Source organism: Cyanistes caeruleus, chromosome 8 (assembly GCF_971803275.1).
Source record: "Cyanistes caeruleus chromosome 8, bCyaCae1.hap1.1, whole genome shotgun sequence".
In the NCBI taxonomy this organism is placed as follows: domain Eukaryota; kingdom Metazoa; phylum Chordata; class Aves; order Passeriformes; family Paridae; genus Cyanistes; species Cyanistes caeruleus.
Genome location: NC_141708.1, coordinates 37,310,881 through 37,336,223, shown reverse-complemented (window position 1 = coordinate 37,336,223; position 25,343 = coordinate 37,310,881). Strand labels below are relative to the sequence as shown.

The window sequence follows — 25,343 nt, the reverse complement described above, 5'->3', positions numbered from 1 at the left end:
CCAGTGCTGAAGGCCTCCTCTTTTTACAGTTTCATAGTTGTTCCTGGATTTTCATGAGCTATATGTTTGCATCTTATCCCAATGCCTGAATCCAGTGCTACCAACCCTGAGCCCTTTCCAGTCTCTGGCCAGTTTGGGTGTTCCTTTGCATTACTTTCAGGTGAGGACACAAACCTGGGTTTGTTCCTGGCTTTGCTGCACGACAGCATTTTTCTTCTTCACTTGGGCTTGAGTCATTCTGAAAGCATTTTCCCTCATTGTCTGACCTTGATGAAATGCAGGGATGACTCCTGGGATCATTCCCTGTGATCATTCCCTAGGATCATTCAGGTATGATGCTGGTTTTTTGTTTCTCAAAAAGGAGTTTGTCTATGTAGAGGGAAAAATCACAGGAAGCTTCCTGGTACTAATGTGCTTATTGACTCGTGGAATCTCCTGATTTGGAAGACTCCCATAAGGATCATCCAGTCCCACACTTGGCCCTGCCCAGGACACCCCAACAATCCCACCTGAAGTGTTGTCCAAATGCTTCTGAAGCTCTGGCAGCCTGGTCAGTGTCCCAGCCCCCTCTGGGTGGTCAAGCTCTCTTGACCAAAGGCTGTGACACTGGAGGAAGTTTCCATAATTCCTGAAACTCCCTCCCTGGAAAGACTGATTCAGAGTGGTTGTGTTGAGCCTGTTTATACAGAACCTTGTTGTTGTTATGTCCTAAAAATTCTAAATCACCTTCAAGAGTGGCTGTTGCCAAAGTCTTCTGGGAAGGGAAGCAAGAAACAAAGGGAAGGCTGGAACAGCGTGGAGAGGTTTTATCTCACCACTGACTGTGGGATGTGCATTTTTATTACTTCTCTGCTGTCTGGTACAAAGAAGCATATTTTCTTCTTCAAATGTTCCCAGAGATTTTAGCCTGTGGTTTGTTTTTTTGTTTTTTTTTTTTTGTTTTTTTTTTTTTTAATTGAGAGCCTTTTCATTGTGTATGGGGTGCTTTATAAAGTACCAGTTTTGTTCATGGCCATTTTTGTGTCTGGTGGTGAGAGCACCAACCTGAGGATGTTTTTTACTAAGAACCAGCAATTTTTGTGTAGGTAATGGACAATCTTATGTCAGCCTTATTAATCTGTTTCTGGTCCCATTGGCTAAACTAAAAACCAAAAGAAAAACCCTTTCTCAAAGTTTTATTTGAGGGGATGTTATACCTGTGGGGTTGCCAAGGGACTCGACCAATCAATACCAATATTGAGCATCTTCCAACTGATCAATTTTTATCCATTTAGTTTTTGTCATCTGTTGCACCTTGTTGTAACAAGAGGTCTGTAAGGCCTTATCACCAGCCTGCTGGGCTGATGAGCAGGGTTAATGTCTCTGCCTTCTCAGTGTGTGAGCTTTTAAAACCTCTTGAAGAAGAGCCCGTGTGGTTTGCAAGAGCCTCAAACATCTTTTTTTTTCCTCACCTGCAAAGCCAGTAAGAGCATGATCAAGGTTATTCTGGAGCCAACAAGCTTGTGGAAAAGGGAGCTGGAATTTAATTTCCAATCTGGATCTGTCCTGAGCACCCAGTACACCAGGCTAGGTGGGTCTTTGGGTAGACCTTGGGCATGTATTTGCATATGCAATAGATTCTTTTATTTTAATTATGAAGCAGGATGCAATATTTTCATCCTAAAAGCAATCCTTTGTAAATCATGTTTTACAGAGCTTAGATTTTGAGTAGCAATTGAGTGTAAACAGGTTTTGGAGAGAGGGGTGTTTCCCTTCTGTATCATTCAGTGTTAGAACACATTCAAAGGAGTTTGGAAATGTTAAGGAAAATAGAAAATATTTCCAGTAGGAGAAGTTTTTGAAGACTGAAATGCAGAAAATGATCCCTTGGAGGGGGAACCTCAGTTCTGTCATCTCCTGCAGATTCATTTTGCTTTTCCACTTGGAATGCAGAGAATTGCTGAACATCTAAAGACTTTGCAGGCCACAGCCGAATCCCATAAGTACATTTCTGTGTCGCAAAAATAGATCTAAATGCAGAGAAAAGCCTTGTCTGATGTTTGGAGGCTTTACAACTACATTGGTCCCTTCCAACCCAAACCACTTCATGATTCAGTAAGGTTTAGTCCCCAACAGTCATAATTTCCTTATACTTAAAAAAAGGTCTCTGCCAATACATTCAACTAAAATAATCCCAGGATATGTCAAAATCATTCAGGCAGTGACTCCTCATTGAGCACTGCCAGGCTCCTGTCTTCAGCAGAGCATAACCAGCAGATCCCACATTTTGTGGTTTTTTTTCATGAGTCCAATGCCCTTCCCACCAAATATTCACCAGATAGTGAGCTGTGAAATCAAAACTTTCTCTTTTATTTCAGCCTAATGAAGGTTTTCAGCTCCTGGATTCCTCTCAGGGAAATAATCTGGTGTGAAGCAATTGTTGAAATACTTACAACACTTTATAGTTTTTCATTTTGTTGTTCTGTTTTGCAGCCATTTTTGAATAATTGCAACAAGCTCAGAAAAAATTATGTTCCCTCTGACAACATCTTTCACAAACATCTTTCCTCTCTTGTCCAGCCTGTTGGATTCTGGCTGGCTTTTTTAGCCAACGGCTTCCTTGACTTTGATTCCTTGAAGCTTATCCTGTACTAATCCCTTGGAAATCTGTATGGTTGTTCCAGAAGGTGCCTCAGTCATCAATCAGGCTTCAGGGCAGGTGTAGAAGCAGTCAGATTGTGTGGTCTCCATGGAAGATGGAAAGCTGTTCTTAAAATCTGCTTGTGGTGATGGGCAATTGTCCTAGTTTAGGACAAATTTGGGAGAAAAACTCCAAATGGGGGTTCCCCCAGGAAAACAAAATTCAAACGACCCCCTCCCCCCAACTGGTCTGGAAAAAATTTCCTTGGAGAGAAGTGGAAAAAGCATTTTATTTAACAGAAATTGAATAATATTAAACAATAAAACCTCTCACTGTTCGACAGGATGGCAAATCCAGGAAGAAAAGTCCTTTTCATGTGGTGTAGCTCGGACCACTCAGGTTCTTATCAGTCCCTCTGGCCCTGGATAGTGCTGAGGCCCAGGCCTCGGTGGGCCACAGGCGTGAGCTCCCGGGGTTTGTCTGGGTGTTTTTCAGTCCAGAGCAGGCTTGCACAGATCCAGGAAAAAGGGGAAAAAAGGGTCCAGGGAACTCCTCTGCCTCAGCTAGCTAAAACTAACTAAAAGCCAAAGAGAAGCTCTGTCCCGCTGTCTGTCCGTGCTGCAGACACCACAGTCCAGGAGCAGCATGCATGTTTTCTTTCAACACAAATTGCGAACTTCTTCTTCCTCCACTTTGCTCTCAGAGCCAGGCTTAAAGGTGCAGAACTTAATATATAACATAAACCAGGTGATTGGGGATACCAGTATCATAAAGTCACCCCAGGACAGCAATAAAAATTTCCCATCAGTATTTTTTTTTTTTAATTAGCCAGGAAAAATATCCCTAATGGTAGTGCTGGGTATCCTTTAATCCTTTCCAGTGGCTTGTGCACAAAGGACAGAAGGGCAGACACAGAGCAGAGCCCATCCCCTGGACTGGCCCTGTTGAGGAACCTCGAGGGCTGGGTCCAGTTCTGGGCTCTGAGAGCCCTGGAGGGGCTGGAGCGTGTCCAGGGCAGGGAACAGAGCTGGGGAAGGGGCTGGAGCCCCAGGAGCAGCTGAGGGAGCTGGGAAAGGGGCTCAGCCTGGAGCAAAGGAGGCTCAGGGGAACCTTCTGGCTCTGCACAACTCCCTGACAGGAGGGGACAGCCAGGGGGGGTCGGGCTGTGCTGCCAGGGAACAGGGACAGGACAAGGGGAAACGGCCTCAAGCTGTGCCAGGGGAGGCTCAGCTTGGACAGCAGGAGGAATTTCTCCATGGCAAGGGAGCTCAGGCCTTGGCAGGGGCTGCCCAGGGAGCTTTGGAGTCCCCATGCCTGGAGGTGTCCAGGGAAGGGCTGGACGTGGCACTCAGTGCTCTGGGCTGGGGACAAGGTGGGGATCAGGCACAGCTTGGACTCCATGGGCTGGGAGGGATTTTCCAGCCTCAGTGATTCTGGGATTTTGTGATTGAGTTTTCACTTGTGTGAAAAAAAATTGCAAAGCAGATTTTCTGTTAACTCATGTATCAGTGAGTTACAAATAACTCCAGACTGGTTTGCTTTTGTGCTGCCATTTATGGAAAAACTGGTGATGCAGACACATCAGATTTATCATTAGGAGGTTCACTCCCTGGCATTTTAGGCAGGATGTAAGGAAAAATTTATAGATATCTTAGGGGGAAAGGGAAGGGCCTCTGAAATATCAGAGACTTCATAAACTAGAAAAATAAGACTTTAAGGATGGCTATGAAAAGGCTGATTTGCAAACTGCTGTCTCTCAGAGAGACCATATGGGTGCCACATGAGGTAAATCTGAGGAAAATTCAGCCCATTTTTAAGAAGAAAAGAATCCCTGGATCAAACCAAAGCAAACAAAAGTGCTTTGTGAAACCAAGCTGAGAGTGAAGCAGAGCAGAGTCCAACGAGATGCAGAATCAAAGAGGTGAGGTCAGTGAAGTCATGGTGGTTGACTACAGATTATGAAATTCATCATCACAGATTTTAAATTGCTGAGATATTTTTACAAGTGAGTTTGGATTACCAACCCTTCTTTGCATCATCATTGAGGCACACTAACTAGGGCAATGCACCAGTAGATTTTATAGATTTGACAGGACTTGTTGAGCGGACATCAACACTTGGCAGTGTCACAGGGTTGGAAATGAGCTGGGTTTTCCTGGTGAAATCCTCTTTATGTTAAAAGCAGTGCTTGTCCCCCAGAAGGTGCCAGGCCAAGCTACTGGAGCAGAGTAGAACTGTACATATGTTATTGAACAGGAAATTGTGCCAAGAGCCATAAAACACCTGGGTAAAAATGATGTTTCTCATGTGACTAAAAAGTTGTTGCTTCTTGAACTTGAAACCATTCTTTAGTGCAAAGTTTGGCAGTTTTATTCCCAAGTATTTGGCAATTTTCTTCCTGTCATCTCTATTGTGTAAGAAAAAAAGTAGCTTCAAAATAAATGAGTGAAAAGACCTTACTGTGGTGTTTTCCCCCATAGGACTGCAAGCCAGCTTGCAGGGGTTAAGATCAGTGATTATTTTACTGTTATAGCAAAAAAAGCATCAGCCCCTCTTGGGGCCATTCCTCTTGGATGAATATTTTTATACGGAGTCACTGTTATAATGTAAAGGTGTAAAGAAACTCCATGCTACCCTTTGGAATAAATTATTTGGGCCCTTAATAACTGGAGGTTACATGATAAATATTTTAACCTAATTTAAATGTTCTGCAGCTATTGACATTCACAGATTTTCTTTGTAACTGCTGGTGAACTTCCTCAAAAATAACTCCTTTTAATATTTTGGTGTGAAACAAACTGGGGAGTGTTAATTTTGCAGAAAAATGGAATTTCAGAGCAGTGGTTATAAATGCTGTGCATACAAATCCGAGACACCGGAGGCCAAGACTCAGGATGGTTTGTAATGCTTGACATTTGGGAAGTGAGTTGGGAGCGTTTTCCGCAGGAGATTGTGTACGTTGTGGGGGCGTTGAGCTGACTGCTAAAAGGAAGGCTTAACTGGCAGGATGGGACAAGATCGTCTCTCGTGAGAGCCCACCTGGAATTCTGCGCACTGTTCTGTATAGGAGGGACATGGAACTCTTGGAGCAGGTCCTGAGGAGGCCATGAAGATGCTGAGGGGACTGGAGCAGCTTCCCTCTGGAGCCAGGCTGGGAGAGCTGGGGCTGCTCAGCCTGGAGAAGGGAAGGGTGTGTGGAGACCTCACAGCTCCTTCCAGGGCCTGAAGGGATACAGGAAACTAGATTGGGACAAATCATCAGGAACTGGAGTGCCAGAACAATAAGGAATTGGTTCAGACTGACAGAAGGAAAGTTTAAGTTACTTATATGGAAGGAATTCTTCACTTTGAAGGTGGTGACACCCTGTTGCAGGGTGTCCAGAGAAGCTGTGTCTGCCTCCGGATCCCTGGAAGTGTCCAAGGCCAGGGTGGACTTGGGGGCTTGGAGCAGCCTGGGATAGTGGAAAGTATCCCTGCCCATGGCATAGAGTGGAATTTTGTATCTTTAGGATCCCCAACCCAAAGCATTCTGGGATCCTGTGATTCCATGAAAAGATGCATGTTGAGAGCTGTCTGCTTCTCTCAGTGCCACCTTTGTGTCGTAGCTGTAGTCTTCACATCCTTGTGCTGCAATTTGGTTTCTGTTGCAGAGCAACTCCAGGTACAAACTCTCTTTTTTCCTGGAGAGCTTTATGTAACTGTGCTTTTTTCTCCCCATCATCACCTTGATGTGTCGCTCTCACTGCAGAAAATTTATTCTGAGTCTGGTTGTTATTTCTGTGCTTTCATTTGTTCGAGGTGAGATTGGGAGATGATTGCTCAATGAAGAAAAAGCTCATCTTGTTAAGGAGATAGCTGGATGTGACGGGTCTCATTGTCAATTTAAATCATTGTGCATTGCAAGTGCTTCTTCTGGCATTGTCTGATACAGCTGCTGTGTCAGAGGCAGTTTTTCATTACAGATAATAAGGTTCAGACTCTTTAAACATCACTCAAAACATAAAATACCACAAAGCCGAGGTAGAAAACAGCATTTTCAGTGTCGCAGGGCTTGCAAAAATACATAAGAATGTGGATTCCCTATAAATTCCTCCCTGGGCTGTTTAATGTCGTTGCAGGCACTATCCTGGTTGACAACATGCTGATCAAAGGGACAGCAGGAGGGCCTGACCCCACCATCGAGCTCTCCCTGAAGGACAATGTGGATTACTGGGTGATCCTGGACCCCATCAAGCAGACCTTGTACCTGAACAGCACCGGCCGTGTGCTGGACAGAGATGTAAGTTCAGGGTTGGTTTTCTCCACAAAGACATTCATTTCTAAGTAATCACACACACAGGTCCTGCTAGAATATAATTCCTGCAACTGTCTTGTCCCCAGATGGATGTGAGCAGAGGTCATCTGATCCTTATTTTAGGATTTTTTGGGAGCACACAGGAACTTCACTGTATGTGCAAGAAATATTATTGTGGACAGACACAACAACAAAGACCAAAAAAACTGATGTTAGGGCTTTATATCCAACCAAACTTGACTCATTTGTTGAATTAAATTCTGGTTCTGTTTTGCTGACTGGAAGAAGTGCTGCTTACCCCGTGCCCTGTGGCATTTATTAGCAGCCTGCTTTCCCTGTGTACACTGAATTATGAGCTGTGAGAGGTGAAGGAGTTGTGACTGACACAATTCACTCACAAAGCTTGACATGTTCCACTGAGAATGTGCTGGTTCAGATTCTTTTTTTAAGGCAGCCTAAAACATATTTGTTGTGCTTGTTTCCTGATGGTGTTAAGGAAATATTGTCAGGATAAGTTTGATTTTTATAAAGAGAAACATGAAAAGCACAAAATAAATAGGAGTGTTCTCATCTAGGCTAATTTCATTGGGGAGAAAACACTCTAAAAATAGAGACATTTCGTCACAGTGTTGCAACCTTACAATAGAACCTGAAAGCAAAATTGACTTCCGAGTGCTTTAATAAATATGGCAAGAATGCTGTAAAACTCAGGAGTTCTCCTTGGAGTGCAGGGAAGTTTGTTTTGTATTAGCTTGATTGATTAATTTGTCTTCTCCATGTGTTTTGAGATAAATTCATAAGTACCAAAAACAGCATGCAAATTTCTCCTCATTTCCATTTGCTGGTGAAAGGCACTAATTGAATTCAGCTGTTCATAATTTTGTTTTAATTCACAAACTGTTTTCCCATGCAAAGCACAAAGTATGGCAGAGTGGTCATGGTGGCAGAAGACTTTCTGGGAAAGAGCTGGCACTTCTTCAAGTGCCAGCCAGCAGCTGCTGGAGCAGCTTTGGCCTCTCAAGTTTAATTTTAAGTGTCAGAGACAAAAATGAGAGTCTGGAATGGAAGGCAAGGCTGGAGAACCACTCTAAGAAATGTGGGGTATGTTCTTACCACCCCAAACCCCTCCATAGGGAGTTAGGAACCAAAATCCCTGTTGGGATTACATTACCAAGAATGGCAGTGTGTTTTCCAAATAAAATCAGATAAATAGCAAATTTCAAACTTTTCTTCCAAAACCTTAAGTATGGAAAAATGACCAGTGGTAAATCAGAACTGAAGGTGCAGGGAGCTGCTGGAATGTGCTAGGATGATTCGTCCCTGGTTTCATAAACAATTTGTGCCATTGTGCCAAAGTATACTTACTTATTTTTGTAAATTCAGAATATCAAATATTTATCAAATATCTGTAATTTCACATAATTATATTCTTCTTGGGCTTGGCTAATAAATCCAGACATACTTAGTAAGGACTGCAGCGTATTAAAGGCAGCCTAAAAATTCTTGGATCTTACTCAAATGAGTAGTAAAAGGCATCACAGCCTAAATTCCTTTGTTCATTCATCAATTTGGGAATTTGAGAACATTGCTGTGTTCACTGCAGTGAGAAAAACAGGATCGTCCTGAACAACTGAAAGTTGTTTCTGAATTATTTGCAAATGTAAGTGGTAGAAAATGTGATTTATTTCAGACCTGACCTTTCAATTCAAGACAAGAAAGAAACAAGAAAGACTCTGGGGTGTGTCCAGAGGACACCACAGAGCTGCTCCAAGGGCTGGAGCCCCTCTGCTCTGGAGCCAGGCTGGGAGAGCTGGGGGTGCTCACCTGGAGAAGAGAAGGCTCCAGGGAGAGCTCAGAGCCCCTTCCAGTGCCTAAAGGGGCTCCAGGAGAGCTGGAGAGGGACTGGGGACAAGGGATGGAGGGACAGGACACAGGGAATGGCTTCCCAGTGCCAGAGGGCAGGGATGGATGGGATATTGGGAAGGAATTGTTCCCTGGGAGGGTGGGCAGGCCCTGGCACAGGGTGCCCAGAGCAGCTGTGGCTGCCCCTGGATCCCTGGCAGTGTCCAATGCCAGGTTGGACACTGGAACTTGGAGCAACCTGGGATAGTGGAAGGTGTCCCTGCCATGGCAAGGGTGGAATGAGATGATCTCAAAGGTTCCTTCCTACCCAGGCCCTTCTGGGATCCAATGAATTGCAATTACAATAAAGGAAAGGCTCAACCAGGTGACATTTTCTGTGTCTCTTTCTCACAACCTCTTTCTTTCCCCTTGCAGCCACCAGTGTCCATCCAGTCCATCGTGGTGCAGGTGCAGTGTGTGAACAAGAAGGTCGGCACCGTCATCAACCACGAGGTTCGGATCGTGGTGCGGGACCGCAACGACAACTCCCCGCAGTTCCAGCAGCAGCGCTACTACGTGGCCGTCAACGAGGTCAGGCCTGCCTGCTGTTCCTCCTCCTCCTTTGGGTGGGGTCACTGCTAAATTCCAGCTTTCAGCGCCTCTCCTTGGAAAGCCAAAATAATACGGTTGTTTTAAAATACATGATATTTAATATCCCAGAAAAGCTCAGCATTTTGCTAGGCTTCAGGTTGTTGCATCTAATCCAGCTTTTCCTAAAGGAATACAAAGACCAGCACATTTTTCACCAGGAATATTGCAGAAGACACCCAAATTTAAAGCAGTGTCTTCATGAATGGAGCATTATTTTCTGTTAATTTAAAGCACTGTTAACAACAAAACTGGAAGTAAAACAAATGTATGTATGAAGAAAAAGAAAGTTAGAAAACAGTTTAAAATGGTTTATTAATAATGTTGAAGGTTGGCAAAGCGTAGATGTGGTTTACTGCTGTTGCTCTGTATTAAATGATGTCTGTGAAATTAATTCTTTTAATTTCTGCTCTTTATTATTTTATGTTTTTCTGGAATAGACAGCTGTGGATTGAACCACTGTGTCATTTGAAGGAAAAAAAAAAAAATTCTTCTTGAGGTGGTACAACTTCATTTCACTTTCCAGTGAAGTTTTTCATTCTGCTAGGGACTGAAAAATCTTCCAATAAGCAGTACAAAAACTCTGTGTTTTCAGGGTTAGCATCTCAGGGCATTAGTAATGAATAGAAATAGGGACTTACATGAAGTAATGGAAATTATGTGGGCTGAAATTATGTGTAATATTGAAAGATGTGTCAGTTTTGTACAGGTGAAGACTGAAAGAAGTAGAGTTAAATTTAAAAAATAAATTATATTAAATATGCGGACTTGTAGGGTTTGGTTTTTGGGTTGGAGGTCTGTGAGCATGACTGCTTTGAATATAATAGACTTGATTTGAAGAAATTTCCTATTTTGTCATGTTTGGGAGATTCAGCTTTTCAACGTGTCCTTGTGTTGTTTCTGGTCTCCATGACCAAGCATGTGCAGGACAGCTCTCTGCCCTGGGAAAAGGGTGGGACATCGATGAGTTGAGGCCTAATTAACCCAAAAATGTGGAGAAAACACCCCCCAAATCCACACATTATATTGGACCTACAACTGAGATAAGGATAAACAAGGTTTTTCAAACTGGTTTTAAATTATAAAGCATTTTCCTTCAAACACATTTTTGGCACTCCAGCTGCCACTGGAGTCTGGGAGTGCTGGGAAAGTCCTCCATGGGCTTCTCTGTGCTTTTCACATTGGCCTTTCAGCTGGCCATGGAATTTCTCTGTTTCTACAGACCCAGTGCAGGAACATTTCTAGTCCTCAGTAAACATCAACACGAGTCTCAAGTGCCTGTGTGGGTTGTGCTGCAGGGCCCAGATTACTTCCAAAACCTGCATCATTTTTGCAGTGAAAACAAAGACAGGGAGTATGGCTGTGCTAAGAAAACAAGGATTTTCTATAATTAGAGAGAAGTCCAAAGGCAAGAGTGCAAAATGCACCATTCCCAATTATTTGTGTTTAGAAACTGAGCAATGTTCTGAGGACACCAAACATTTATTGGAATTATTGCTGGGCAAAATGCACTGTTGCTCTTTCCACCAGCTGCACCCTGATTAAATTAATTTCTTCTTTTCATTTTATCTCTGTTTCATGGATAACATCTGACATGGCACCACTGTGCCCTTGAGCAGCACCCAGTGAGTTCATGCTCTCATTAATTAATTAACAAAAAAATAATTCACAAAGCATCTCAGATTCTCTCAAAGGTTTTAATGAGTGATTAAATGTTTTAATGCTCATTTATTCTGCTCATAATTGGTGCTGCCTCTGGTGAATTTAGCAACAGGAATGCACTGGGAGGAAAGGTTTGTGGTTAATTTTCACTTCTGTTTTCAGGTTGCTTGTTAAACAAAAGGTACAGAAATTTCTCTTACATAAGGAACATGAAACAACTCAAAGAAAGAGTAGATTTTATTATATTTTGGAGAAATGGAGTGGGTTTTATGTCAAGTTGTCTTTATATTTGAACTGTCACCGTCATATTAAGATGAGTTTATCAGAGAGGCTAAGGGTAGTTGTAAATAGCACCATAAATCCTGGTTTCACATGTGGTTTCCATTTCCACAGAAAAAGACATCATTTAAAATTAAGCCTGCATTTTTCCAGAAGACTTAGAATGATGTGGAAGAGTACTGTCTGTTTAGTTTTATACCAAAAGGAGTCTTGATTTTTATACTTGATTGGGATCACTCTGTCCTGGGTTAGACTAAAAGCTCTCCTAATCCAGGATGGTTGTTTTGCCAGTCCCCTGGCAGATGCTCAAGGAAAATCACAAGGACTGGGAAAAATGCAGTTGTGCTTCCCTAATAAGTTACCTATAAAATCCTGTGTGGAGCAGCTCCAAACCAATTTTGTCTTTCCCAGTTGCTTGTGGACGTGGATATGGTGGTCCCTCCTTTCCTTCCTTCCTTACTCCAGGTGTATTGTAGCCCTTTTTTCCAGCATGTTTTGGTTTTTTGCCATAATTCCTCACCCTACTGCTTCAAACATCTTCATCTGGACCCTCAGAATCCTGACACATCTCAAGATGTCTCAAGATAAAGAGTGTCTGTGGAATATTCTGCCTATTGTCCAACAGTCCTTTGGAATTTAAGTGTTTCCTTCCATCATTCCCACACTTGTACCTATAGAAGACCCTTGGGTAAAGGTGATCCCAAATTAAAGTGTGCAGAGAAATTAATGTGAGTGGTTTGAAAACTTTTTTTTTGCAGCTAAGAATCAAAATCTTCATTACCTGTTTATTGAGCAATACTTTTTTGTCAGGATTTTAATTCTTCTGTTAAAAGTATGGACTTGTCACATGAAGCTGGGCTTGTCCTTGTCCATGTTGATGGAGGCTGGCATATTTGCTGTATGAGGTGGCTTAACTGGAAATGGCAGTGCTGGAATTCACATTAAGTTACAAATAATATTGATTTTTTTTAAGTCTTAGTTGGAAACAGATTTTCTGTTTCCCTGCCATTTTGGAGCCAGTTTTCTTTTTTCCTTCCTGATGTTCTTACAAGTCCAAGTGTCTTAGCCAACTCAACTGCTCTCCAAAGCATTAGGAATCTACACATGGAAGTAAAAACAAGTGAAGGCTGATGTCACCATTTTTATGATAATGAGAAATCCTCTGCAGAGTAATTCCCTTGGTTTTTGCATGACATACTTTTATTTATATGAAAAAATCCCATTTTTTTCATTTAGGAAAAACTCCTGACAGTGGCATTAGCCTGGGGCTAAATTTGACCATAATTGCTGGCTTGAAGATTTGAGTTATTACCATATTAAACCAGAGTTCTGCAGCTGAGTTAAAATTCAGAAGAATTATGCAGCCCAGTTAATATTCCACAGGCAAATCTATGGCATTGCCACAAGGGGTTTAAATTTATGGAGCCTAATACAAGGATTAGGAAGTAAAATTTTGTACAGCTGAGGCCCAGTGGTGGTGTCTGTGTTTTGTGTTAAACACAACTTTTCTGTTCAGTTTTATCTGAGCTAAATACAGCTCCAAATTTGCATTGGCTGGGTTTTATAAAACTGACTTTCTTTGCTCTTGCTTTTTCACTTTCCTGGGTCCAGAGCAAGTCAGGAGCATTTAATAGCAGATTCTGTTTGGAAGTGAAGTCCCTAGAACACTGTTGAAGTCAGTATTTATTAAATGCATGTAACCTTAGAGCTGCTTGTAAGCCAAAATTTGGGGGTTGGTTGTTTATTTAGTTTGGGTTTGTTTTTTTTTTTTCTCCTTTAATTTAAATAGCAGAGATGGGAATCCTTTGCAAAAGAAAAGCCTTTCTTGAACTTCAGTCATCTCAAAACTTTGGGTTTGGGCTGTTGAGAATTAGAACTTGTGCTGAATTTTCATTTCTTGTGGCATAATTATTCCCATCTTTTTCCTCATGGTATTGAAATAATTAATCTCTGCAGGTAGACATCATCAAAAGAGCGTTAGCTTGGAATGATTAACTGTAAATCTGGCTTTGCTCTGCTCTTTGGGGCCACTCTGAAAAATTATTCATTTTTAACTTTGTAAATAGGCAATAATAAGGAAATTTATTTTCCAAATGTTTTATGGAAGAGCTGAACGTTCCTGCCTGTATCTCAACTTCTAATAGCGTTCTTAATCACAGAAAAGGAAGTTTTTAAGCATTACAGCTGTTGTAGACTGTGGAAGAAGATTTATTGTGTCCATCTCCTCTCTATTTGTTTAATTGCATTTTTTTTGGAATCTTCCTTGTTTCATGTCATCATGATTCTTTTCCACTGGATTGAGTTCCCATGGAGATGATTATCCTCAGGCTGTCTCTGACACTCCTAGAATTTTTTCTTTGCAATCTCTAACATTTTGTTTTGCATAAGGTAAAATATTCAGCATGGCTAAACCTTTTGATGCACAACTTCAGGCCCTTTCCCTATGATATACCAAAGGTTTTTATGGAGAAACAAAATTCTACTCTTTCAGTGAAGGAATTTTTCCCAATATCCAGCCTGAGCCTCCCCTGGCACAGCTTGAGGCCGTTTCCCCTTGTCCTGTCCCTGTTCCCTGGCAGCACAGCCCGACCCCCCCTGGCTGTCCCCTCCTGTCAGGGAGTTGTGCAGAGCCAGAAGGTTCCCCTGAGCCTCCTTTGCTCCAGGCTGAAGTTGCATTTTATTAGGGGAACTGAGTTCCTCCTTGCTGTTCCAACAAGGAAGTGGCAGCATGTTACGTGTGGTCGTGGGTTGGAGACAGAAATCACGACTCGAGTCCTTTGATCATCAAACAGCTCCTGTTTAATATGGCTGCCCTCTTTTATAGGGCTTTTGAATCTCCCAGGCTTAGATAACTCACTGGCTGGGATCTCTCTGTGCCCAGATCAGTGGCCAGTGGTTGCTTGCAACTAAGCTCAAATGGGGCTGGCTGAGGGTCCCGTGTAACTTATCCAGGGATTTGTTCTGGCATGAACCAGGCTAGCCAAATTGTATTTGTGTTATGCCCAGATTTACCATGTCCAGTACAGATCAGATGTACTGTGACAATATTGTGACAACAGCAGTCTCTCAGAAATCCCTCACAAATTGTGGGGAAATGTATTGTGGCTGGCTAATGGTAAATATCAGTAAAAATCAGCACAATGCTGAGACCTTGGTGTAAAAAGTTTGTGAGGCTTGGAGTGCTGAGGGCCTCTCCCAGATGATTGGAAGTGGATTTGAAGTATTGAGTTAAGAGCTCATCTAAATTTTTCTAAAGCCTACAGGAATCTCTAATGTAAGATCTTGAGTGGGCTGGAAATCACAGAATCATGGAATATTGTGAGCTGGGAGGGACCCATCAGGATCATCCAGTCTGACTCCTGGCCCTGCACAGACACTCCAACAGTCCCATCCTGTGCATACCTGAGAGCATTTTCCAAATGCTGCTAGAGCTCGGTCATGAAGGAGTGGAGAGGACTTTTTCCCCAGTCTTCTTTTCTAGTGTCATTTGTGTTGTATGAAAGAAAACTTAGATGAAATGGAAATGTGCATGTCCTGAAGCACATCTGCAGTCAGTTATTCTGTGTGTAATACATCAAATGCAAGACTTTAGCTTTGACTTTTACTGTTAGAGCATGGAAATGGAGTTCTGGTGTTTACTGATGTGTCATTTTTGCAACTGCCTCCTTTGTTATAATTTAATAATGTGGTTTACAGTGCTGGAGCCTTTTTATGCTAGCCACTATTTATCTGCACTGTCAGAACGGGCTGGTGAGAGCTGTGACAGCAGCTTCAGGATGTCTGTCATCTCCTGGGCTGCTTGGAAATGACAGCATTTTTACAATATTTAATGGTGTTAAACAGAAGTAATTTTTTAATTTTTTTTTAAATTTTATTTTTATATGGAACATCATCTGCAGTACAGTGTCAGCTCTGGGATTCCCAACACAAGAAATCTGTTGGAATGAGTCCAGAGGAGGCCATGGAGGGGCTGGAGCCCCTCTGCTCTGGAGCCAGGCTGGGAGAGCTGGGGGTGCTCACCTGGAGAAGAGAAGGCTCCAGGGAGAGCTCAGAGCCCCTTCCAGCACCTAAAGGGGCTCCAGGAGAGCTGGAGAAGGACTGGGGACAAGGGATGGAGGGACAGGACACAGGGAATGGCTTCCCAGTGCCAGGGGGAAGGGATGGATGGGATATTGGGAAGGAATTGTTCCCTGGGAGGGTGGGCAGGCCCTGGCACAGGGTGCCCAGAGCAGCTGTGGCTGCCCCTGGATCCCTGGAAGTGTCCAAGGCCAGGTTGGATGGGGCTTGGAGCAGCCTGGGACAGTGGAAGGTGTCCCTGCCCATGGAATGGATGGAGATTTGATGATCTTTAATGTCTCTTCCAACCGAAACCGGTATGGCGTTTTACATGTCTGATGTCTCCAGAGCTGCTCCCTTCGGATCCATCTGGGAGCACCAGCACTTTGTTTGGACATCTGAAACCTGGGAGATTTCCATCACATGCCACCCCATGACCAGCCAGCACAGTGCCTGGCTCTTTCCACTAATGGCACCATTGTTTAAGAAGGAATAACTGGTTAAACTCTCTTATTTTGAGTTCCAGGGTGTCAGTGCCCAGGCAGGGCCTGAGGAGTCTCTGTGTGTGAGGACAGGTGGGAGCAGCTGTGGGCAGAGGGATCCATCCACCAGCTCCAGCACTGGGCACATCCCAGCCCTTAGCCAGCCACACGGTGCCTCAGGAAATTCGGGTTAAGAGAGGGGAAAAGTGGGTTAAGAGAGGGGAAAATGCCATGTGGCAGCGAGGAGAAAATGGTGAGGAGGAGTTGGGAGTTAAGGAGTGATACTGAGCCTAGGCTAGAGGGCTGGGACAGGGGACAGTGCTGCTTTGTGTCCCTCCGTCCCCATCCCTGTGTATTTTCTGCTGGCAGGATGTTAAATCAATGTTCCCCACGGCCTCTGTCCTGCCTGGTAATGCAGGACAGAGGCCACCCAGGAAGTGGGTGCCTGGTCTCCCTCTTTTCCCTCAAGAACATTGTATTCTCCTCTCCTGAGCTGCTGGGGAGGCAGCAAGGGGGTGCCTGAGTGGATGTCAAGGAGCAGCCCATCCCCAGTGGTGGGAAAACCCCCTGGAAACCATCCTGGAACTATTCCCAGCTGGTTTTCAGGTTACTTTGGTATTCTGTCCTCTTCTCCCCCGCACATCCCAACCCATGAGGGCACAGTCAACTTCCTACACCCACGTATGACACTTCTGCTGCCTGTTCCAGGAGTAAATAAGCCAAGTTAGTAGCAAAACATGAACATAAATAGTTGTGGTGTAAGTGTGTATAGTGGTGGTATTATAAATTAAACCCCACTTGTTTTACCATAAAAAGGCTTCAAATTGGTGGGTTTTATTTTAAAGACTCCGTATTCTCAGCCCTGAAAATGTTTCCCAGAGAACACTGCCAACCATTACACCCTTAATTAGCAGCTTTATAAATAAAACGGAAACTATGAGTGCAGGAGGAAATGGGGAGTTAAGTCTTTGCTTTATTGTGAGCACTACAAAATAAGAATGTGAAATAACATCCCCATCTGCACCAAATGCTGGAATGACCTTTGTCCCCTTTTTCCAAAATTTTAAACCTTTTTAGGCCCTCTAGGTTTCAATATGCGCAGCAACTTCATGTAAGTTCTGGAGGAAAGAAGAGGGGCCAGTGGGATTGGGAATTTAAGGGCCACAAATCTTGGGGCAATGAGGGCACCAGGGAGCAAGGGTTGTGCTGATCCACAAGTGTTTGTTCATTTGTTCTTCACTTTCAGGTTGATTACTTTCAAAGTTTCCTGAATATTTAAATTCAGAAATGATGAGTCACAAGAAATCTTCTGTCTTTGCTCTCAATGGGCCTTGATTTTGTGCTATTTATCTGTGCAAGGATAATTATAAATTGATTCATTTTCAAAACATCATTTAATGGGTATTCAATTGCTGCCAACAAAATATTAGAGCAACAGCATCACTCCTGTGTTTGCTCAAAGCCATGAAGCTCTATGGGTGTTTGTGTTTGCATGTAACAATATTAATCTGGCTCTGTTCACGTTGATCTGAAGATGCTGTCAAATAAGTTCTGTTTACATTTGCAGCTCATCCTTGTTTTCCTTCCTGAGTCTGAAAAGGGAGCTTTTATTTAATTTAATCTATATTTATTGCATGGGTTCTCTCAAGTTTAAAGAGTGTTTTTCTCATTTTTTGTCTTTTTTTTGAAAAAAGGTGAAGTTTTGTCTTGATACATTATAGACCAGAACTAGGGAGAAAAATAAGGTTAAAATTAACTTTAAAACCTTAAGGTTTTAATGGGGATCTCTTGCTGTTTTTGCAGTTAACTCCAGTTGGAACAACCATCTTCACAGGATTTTCTGGAAACAATGGTGCTATTGACATTGATGATGGTCCCAATGGCCAGATAGAATATGTCATCCAGTATAATCCTAATGACAAGGTACAGCCATTCAGGCTTTTTCCCTATTTTTATTTATTCATATTTGTATTTGTATTTTTATTTGTATAACATGGAGTACCAAATGAACAAGAGGTTGCTGTTGGGCATAAAGAAATGCTTTCTTTCATGTCAGGTATCCTGTCTGCCCATGAGGAATGCTTGGTCAGCACAGCTGGATTATTTCACTTTCAATAATGCCCAGAGAACTTGTATCTATCCCATCCCTGGCAGTGTCCAAGGCCAGGTTGGACTTTGGGGCTTGGAGCAGCCTGGGATAGTGGAAGGTGTCCCTGCCCATGGCAGGGGTTAGAACTGGATGGGCTTTAAGGTCTCTTCCAACCCAAGCCATTCTGGGGTTCCATGATTTCTGTTTTGCCTCCAGTATTAATCTCCTAATTAATTTTTTTCCCCTCTGTGTGGGAATGGTGAATATTTTATCCCAAAAGATGAGTGCCAAACTCAGACTGTCTCCAGTTATTTATCAGTCTGGGACACACTTCCCAATCTTTTTTTCCTGCCCACCACAGATACCTGCAGCATGGGAAATTTAACACTCATTCTCATTTATTCGCTAAAAAACAAACTGCAATTTTAGCAGTTATTTAAGCTCTTAGAGGAAAAAGGCCTCGTTATGTGATGTAAAGAAACAACATTCCTGTGTGCCTCTGCTGTGTTTAGAATCCTGTATTGCTGTTGCCTGTTCAAAATACTTAAATATTAACTATCTTCGGCACTGGGAGATTGAAGCATGGAAAGATGTCTTTTTTAAAAAATTAGATTAATTTGATAATGAAATTGCAATTGGATCTCAGGTCAGAAATTTGTCCCCTCCTGCCAGTTGCTGCCCCAGCTTTGTCACCTGAGTCTGTGGAAGCAAATACAAGGAACAAATGGCATTTCACCTGATTTAGCATCTGCACTTACCCTGAAATGTGAATTTCCTCGGACAGGAAAATATGCATGAGCTGGCACCTAAAGGTTGCTGTTCTCTGCTTGTTTAGCACTTCATTGCCCTCATGAAAGGCAGAATAAAGAGCAGATAAGTACAATGATGTGGATTTCTTATCTCTGCTGCTTGAGCATTTGTTCTGAATGCAGCACTGCAAATTCAGTATGGCAAAGGGGAAAGAAGAAGACTCATCAGCCTTCTGTGCAACAGATAGGTAAAGAATCCAGGAGAATTCTGTTCTCTACAGATGCATTATTGTGGGGTTCTTCAGGAGGAAATTGGGTGGGAAGAAAACATAGAAGGCTTTATAAACTCTGATCTGAAGAGCAGATGTAGCCTTAGAATACCAACCAAGGGATCATCCTGTTGTGGCCCAGCTACAACACATCTTAACTTTGAGGTGTGTTCAATTTTATTGTGTTGTTTTCTCATTTGCAGACTTCCAACAGGACCTTTGATATTCCTCTCACTTTGTCCGGAGCAGTAGTTCTGAGGGAAAGACTAAATTATGAAGAAAAGACTCGTTACTTTGTCATTGTTCAAGCCAATGTGAGTATAAATCTCTTGAAGGCCATTTATGCCCCTGATTTAGGTGTGGGTTTAGTTTCATTCGAAGGAAAGGCACAGCCTTGCTGAAATACCAGCTCTGATAAATCCTCTTCTGCTGAAGATCTAATTTAAGATTTATCCTGTCGAAAGCACAGACATATTATTACTGCTTAAAAAAGCTTGCTCAGTGTGTGACAAGCCAACCTTTTTGGCACAAGAAGCAACTTGCAAATGTGCCGTGCAGCCCATGCAGAAAAGTGCAGCCTCATGGCACTAAATGTCCCATTTTCCAACAAATCTGGTGAGGCTAATTTTCACTCAGATGAGTCTAATGGACACAATTTCATTGTATTCTTCAGGTTGGAAATACATTTTATTATAAAGAGGTGATTTTTCCTTCAAGTCATACTGCAAGTGTGCTGAGAGGTTTTTCCAGGGTGTCTGGCAGTGGATAACTTGCACTGAGAAGAAAAGTGATGTATAAACTGTATCTCATATATCTGTCATCAGAGTGGATTTTTGGTGCCCTTGAGAGCTGTGAAAGCTTTTTTCCCTTTTTGTCCTTCTGATAACAGCTGAAATGAAAACTTCTCCTCTGTTGTTCACAGCTGTTGTGATACATCTTTGTTCATGAGAAATGATATTTGCTCTGAAGCAACAGGAGATCCTGAATCCACACTTTCACATTCCTGTCATCTCTCTGACACAGAAGTGTAGATACATTTTGCAATATTTTTTCTTACCTATTTTGTGGCATTTTTAGCATTCTGCCAGCAGAAACCAGGCTCCAGGGGTGACTCAATGCTCCATGTACTTCTGCCCTGCTCTCTGGTGAGACCCCACCTGCAGAGCTGCCCCAGCCCTGTGGCCCAGCACAGGAGGGACCTGGAGCTGCTGGAGGGAGTCCAGGGGAGGCACCAGGATGATCAGAGGGATGGAGCAGCTCTGCTGGGAGGAAAGGCTGGCACAGCTGGGATTGTTCAGCCTGGAGAGGAGAAGCTTTGGGGTGACCCAATTATGGCCTTCCAGGACCATAAGGAGCTGGCAAGAAAGATGGAGAGAGAATTTTCCGAGGGATGGAGTGCCAGGAAAGGGGGGAATGGCTTCAAACTGCCAGAAAGCAGGGTTAGATGGGATATTGGGAAGGATTTGTTCCCTGTGAGGATGTGGAGGCCCTGGCACAGGGTGCCCAGAGAAGCTGTGTCTGCCTGGATCCCTGGAAGTGTCCAAAGGACAGGCCTGAGGGCCCCTCTCAGCTGGGGCTCCTCTCCAGGCTGAGCAGCCCCAGCTCCCTCAGCCTTTCCTGGGCACCCAGATGCTCCAGGCCCTTCCTCAGCTGCGCAGCCTCCGCTGGCCCCGCTCCAGGAGCTCCCTGGCCCTGCTGTGCTGAGGAGCCAGAGCTGGACACAGCACTCCAGAGCTGCCTCCAGGGCTGCCCACAGGGGCAGGATCCCTCCCTGCCCTGCTGCCAATGCTCCTCCTGCTGCCTATTTAGCTCCTATTGCTGGGAAAAGCCATAAAGCTCAACCCATCCCTGGAAGTGTCCAAGGCCAGGCTGGACACTGGGGCTTGGGGCACCCTGGGAAGTAGAAGGTGTCACTGCCCATGGCAGGGCTGGCACTGGATGGGCTTTAAGGTCCCTTCCAATCCAAACCATTCTGGGATTCTATAATCCTGCAGGCTGCATTTCATTCTCTCTGCTGTGTATTCTGCAGTCGCATTCCTCTGATTACACCATCAGTGCCTTGTTGTCCTTGCATCCTGAAGATACCGAAGGAAATTAATTACTCTCTATCTGCTTTGATCCAGAATTACTCAGAGGCAGTTATTGGAGGAATTGAGAAATGGTTTAGTTGATGATGAAAGCTGCTCCTTGAAGCTGGAATTGTTTTTCATCATTGACCATGAAGAAAGCTGAATGCAGAAATTCCCATATTTGCTCTAAATGTGAAGCTGGTGCAAGAACTGAGTGGACTGCAAAACAGGAAAAAAAAAATGCAACCAATCCAATTTAGAGCAATGGCCTCTTCATCTTACATAGATGATATTATTAAACAGCATGAATTAAAAAAGATTTTTTTTTTTTTTTTTCTTTCAGTGTTATATTAGGCTAGGAGGGCAAGATGTAATTGCACATAGTCCCCCACCAAGATTTTAGCTCTGCAAAGGAAAGCTTGTGCAGCAGTTCCTCTGTGAAAATGGGAATATTTTTGATTATTTTAAACAAAATATTAGCTAGTCATGATGTTCCTTCACTAAAGGAAGAAAGAAGACTTGAGCTGTTGCTAATCTGTACTTTGGGTACAACCACAACGATTTCTGATTATAAATAAAGCACAGGGCCTTTTTATCTTCTACAAACATGCTCCATTATTATAGTTTTAATCCCATGGTCTTCCCAAGCTGCATTATTTCTGAGTGATAGATGTCTTGCAATATTTCTTCACTTTTTATCTTAATTTTACTTGTGAGCCTTTCAGCCTGCACCTCTGGGGCTGAAGTTCCTGTAATTACTCCTAGAACATGGATAATTCTGATACTTATATGTTTTATCCTTATCCTTGCTTAAAACCTTTGGGGTGGTTCTTTCTAAGAGATTCCTAGGAGATTTTTTTGCAGGAGATTCTGAGTTCAGGAAGTCTCACCAAGTGGACCTGGTTTGCTCCACAGGACCGAGCCCAAAACCTGAACGAGCGAAGGACGAGCACGACCACCCTGACTGTGGATGTGCTCGATGGGGACGATTTGGGACCCATGTTCCTCCCCTGTGTGCTGGTGAACAACACCCGGGACTGCAGACCCCTCACCTACCAAGCCAGCCTGCCAGAGCTGACAGATCCTGTAAGTCCTCTGGGATTTTTCCAGGTTTTATCTGTTTGCCTGTCATCTTTTCCTGTGGGCACAGCTGGGAGCTGTAGCTAAAAGGTCACCTGTGCTTGAATGCTGTGTTTTGAGTACCAAGCAAGAGGAAACAAAGGTAAGAGGCATGTGGGAATGATGGTGAAATTCCAGCTTTGATCCAGTGGCAAAATGGCTGTTGGCTTACAAGGACTGAGTCGTGCAGAAAGCTGGTAAATTTTGGAATTGCTTTTCCTGATATGTCCGTGTTTAGCTCTCAAAATATCCCCAAGAAGCACTTTCGGGAGGGCGCTTGACTTAATTCTATGGAGGGTTGTTATAAACCATAGGAGAAAGATTTTTGGGAAGAGGAAGCATTAGTCACTGACCCCTGGAAGTATTTTTGTTGCTGTTACCAGGTTTTTATCAAGAGACACTGAAGAGCAATTACCCCATGTAGGTCCTTGTGCTAAGTCTGTCAGTTAATACATCCTGGGGTCAGGATAAATGTGAGTCTAAGGCTCATTTTACGCTACATGCACACATGAATCCAAAAATGAGGTGAGAACTTCATCACTTCTTGTTGCAATTTGGTGCCAACTGCCATTCCTTACAGCAGAGCTGCTGCTTGGAGATCTGTGGTGGAAGGAACAGAAACAGGGACTGCTGAAGTAATATTGATATGTGACTTTTGATTCATATATTTAAGAATTTAAAAAGGCAGAACCAATTGAATCACCAGGTATTGCCCCACTTGATTAACTCTGACATTAAGATGACATTAAAATAATGTTAAGCTTTGACATTAAAGTTTTTAACTTTGGTTGCTCATTACAGCACACACTCTGTGTCCTGCTGCCTCCAGCCAAGGGCAGGTTGAGGTTGGAAGTGTGGAGATTCCTGCTTTACCCTGCCTTATCTCCTTTCCTGTCCTGTGCCTCGCAGTCTTTTCCCATCCCATACATTTTGGTGTCTTGTTTGGTGTGGCCTCAGGACTCATGATGCAATTATCCTTGGGATGGGTCATGGGAAAGGAGAGATGATCCATATCTAACCTCGGAGTACTCATTTCCACATCTTCTGCACACACACTTCTACACCTTGGTGTACTTAAAAAACCCTTTGTAGCTGTGTTGTGTTTGGGACTTGGTGAAGAGCTGTGTTGACTTTAAATTCTACTTTAATTTGCTTTGGGCTTGGTGGGATTTTAAGGAAAGAGGCAGCTCCCTGTCCAGCTGAGTGTGGGACCTCCTCAGGGTCAGCACCCAAACTGTGACCCTATTTCACCTGCATAGATCTCTTATAATTCCTAGTGTGGGAGCAGATGAGGCAGGAATTATAAATAACTGGTGGTTTTAATGTTTTTTTAATCTGGTTATCTGAAGGTGTAACACAGACCAGACAGTTTTTGACATGCTGCCTCTCAGTCAGAGGATTCCAGTTCTGGTTCTGCTTCTGCCCTTCTCCAGGGCACATTCTCCACTGGAAGGCAAAGCAGTGTCTGCCAGGAAGAGGGGCTCAGCCAGGAAAAATCCGACCTGGGATTTAGGTACTGAGCTGCAAAACTCATTTATTTAAACTTCCTGAGCTGCAGCATGCTCAGGGACAGCCGATTTTGTTTGCTTTTTAGCTTTTCTTGTGTCAAACTGCCCCTGATCTATGAAATAAGATCTGGGTCCTGTTGATGAACCCTGAACTCTTCTCTGTTTATCTCTTTGCAGTGCTTTGGATAGACCTAAGTGGAGGAAGTTATACAAAATATTTACTTGGCTTTTAAGCAATAACTCCTTTGGAAGATATAGATGATACCTGGATTTGTCTAGAAAACATTTATATTACGTTTATCCTTTACATTTTTATGTATTATATTTATTCTTTACTGAGCAACTACATAGCTACCATTACCCTACTCCCTAGGCTAAAGGACTATTTTTAGTTTAACACCATCTTTATTTTATTTTTAATTTGCTTTTTAATTTTTCAATGAAGATGAGATGGAATATTAATGAATGAGGAACAAAGTTGAAGTATGAATTATTCAGAGGCAGTAGCTGGAAAGAGAAGTCCTGCTTTACTGGGCAAGATGTCCACTCAGATGACCCTTAAAATAAAACATTTAATGTCACTGGTAAAAGCAATATTTTTGTCCAGAATAGTTGGAATCTATCCCTGAGTTTACTGAGGTAAAAAGTTGGGAATTAATTGCTTGCTATTAGCTGAATTTCAATTTCCAAGAAAACCTGTGTTGATTGTTTATTAGGTTTGGGGATTTTTGTTGTAATTGTTACATTGCTTTACATTTATATTCTATTTTCTAATATATTTATATATTAGAAATATGTATTATATATATTGTATATTTTTATATAATATAATAAATAGAATATAATATAATTATATTTTTATATGTTTCTGTTTCTGACCAGCTCTGGCAATTAATTTTTTTCCCCTCTTGTATCAGGAAGACTTGAATAAATTAGCATTTATTATCAGGACATGCAAGTCATCACGTGGAGTTAAAAAGAGGTACAACCTCATGAATATCTCATAACATGGGCAAGATAATTTCTCCTCCTTTTTTCCCCTTTCAGTCCATTCCTGTCACACTCATGCTGTGAAGATTTCCTTCACTTCTATACTCGGTATTTTCCATTATCATGCAAAGGAGAAAAGCCTGATAAGTAGCAAAATATAGATTAGAGTTAATTAATTGCTGGACTAGATTTGCAACCATGGGATTTATTATGGGGCTCCATGGGGTAACTGTGAGCCCACACGGGGACTGAGATACTCCATGACACCAAGGATTTTGTACTAAGCACAGATTCCACCTCACTCTTCTGCAAGATCCTTGTTCTTGCACCTCTGATGGATCCTCCTGCATGGGAAGGGTTTAAGTTTGTGCTGCTTATCCCCATTGTGTCAGCAGGGACCTCACAGCATCCGTGAGCTCAGGTGCGCTGATGGAGCTGGGCCTGAGCAGAGCACGGAGAGATGAAAGGCTAAAAAATAATAAATAAAACATTCTCAAACTACAGTGAGGTTGTGAGGAGTGAAAAAAGACACTGGAGAGCAGGAGGTGCCCCTGGAAGTCTTTATTAGTGAGAAAGACCTCTTCAGTTCCATCAGTTTGTATTCAGGGGGAGAAACAGGCATTTTTCTGAGGAGATGGAGGTGGATCACTCCTGCTGAGTGATCTGG

General features: G+C 42.9%; 1 protein-coding gene across 9 annotated transcripts in view; it reads left to right on the top strand.

Moving 5' to 3' along the window:
• The window catches only part of PCDH15 (protocadherin related 15), a 532,955-nt gene that overhangs the window by 327,471 nt on the left and 180,141 nt on the right, over positions 1-25,343 (top strand). For all 9 annotated transcript variants that reach the window (XM_086900046.1, XM_086900037.1, XM_086900044.1 and 6 more), the window contains 5 exons: positions 6,739-6,899; positions 9,192-9,347; positions 17,687-17,806; positions 19,194-19,304; positions 21,975-22,145. In XM_086900046.1, coding sequence (XP_086756172.1) covers positions 6,739-6,899; positions 9,192-9,347; positions 17,687-17,806; positions 19,194-19,304; positions 21,975-22,145 — 719 coding nt within the window. The remainder of the gene's footprint in view (positions 1-6,738; positions 6,900-9,191; positions 9,348-17,686; positions 17,807-19,193; positions 19,305-21,974; positions 22,146-25,343) is intronic.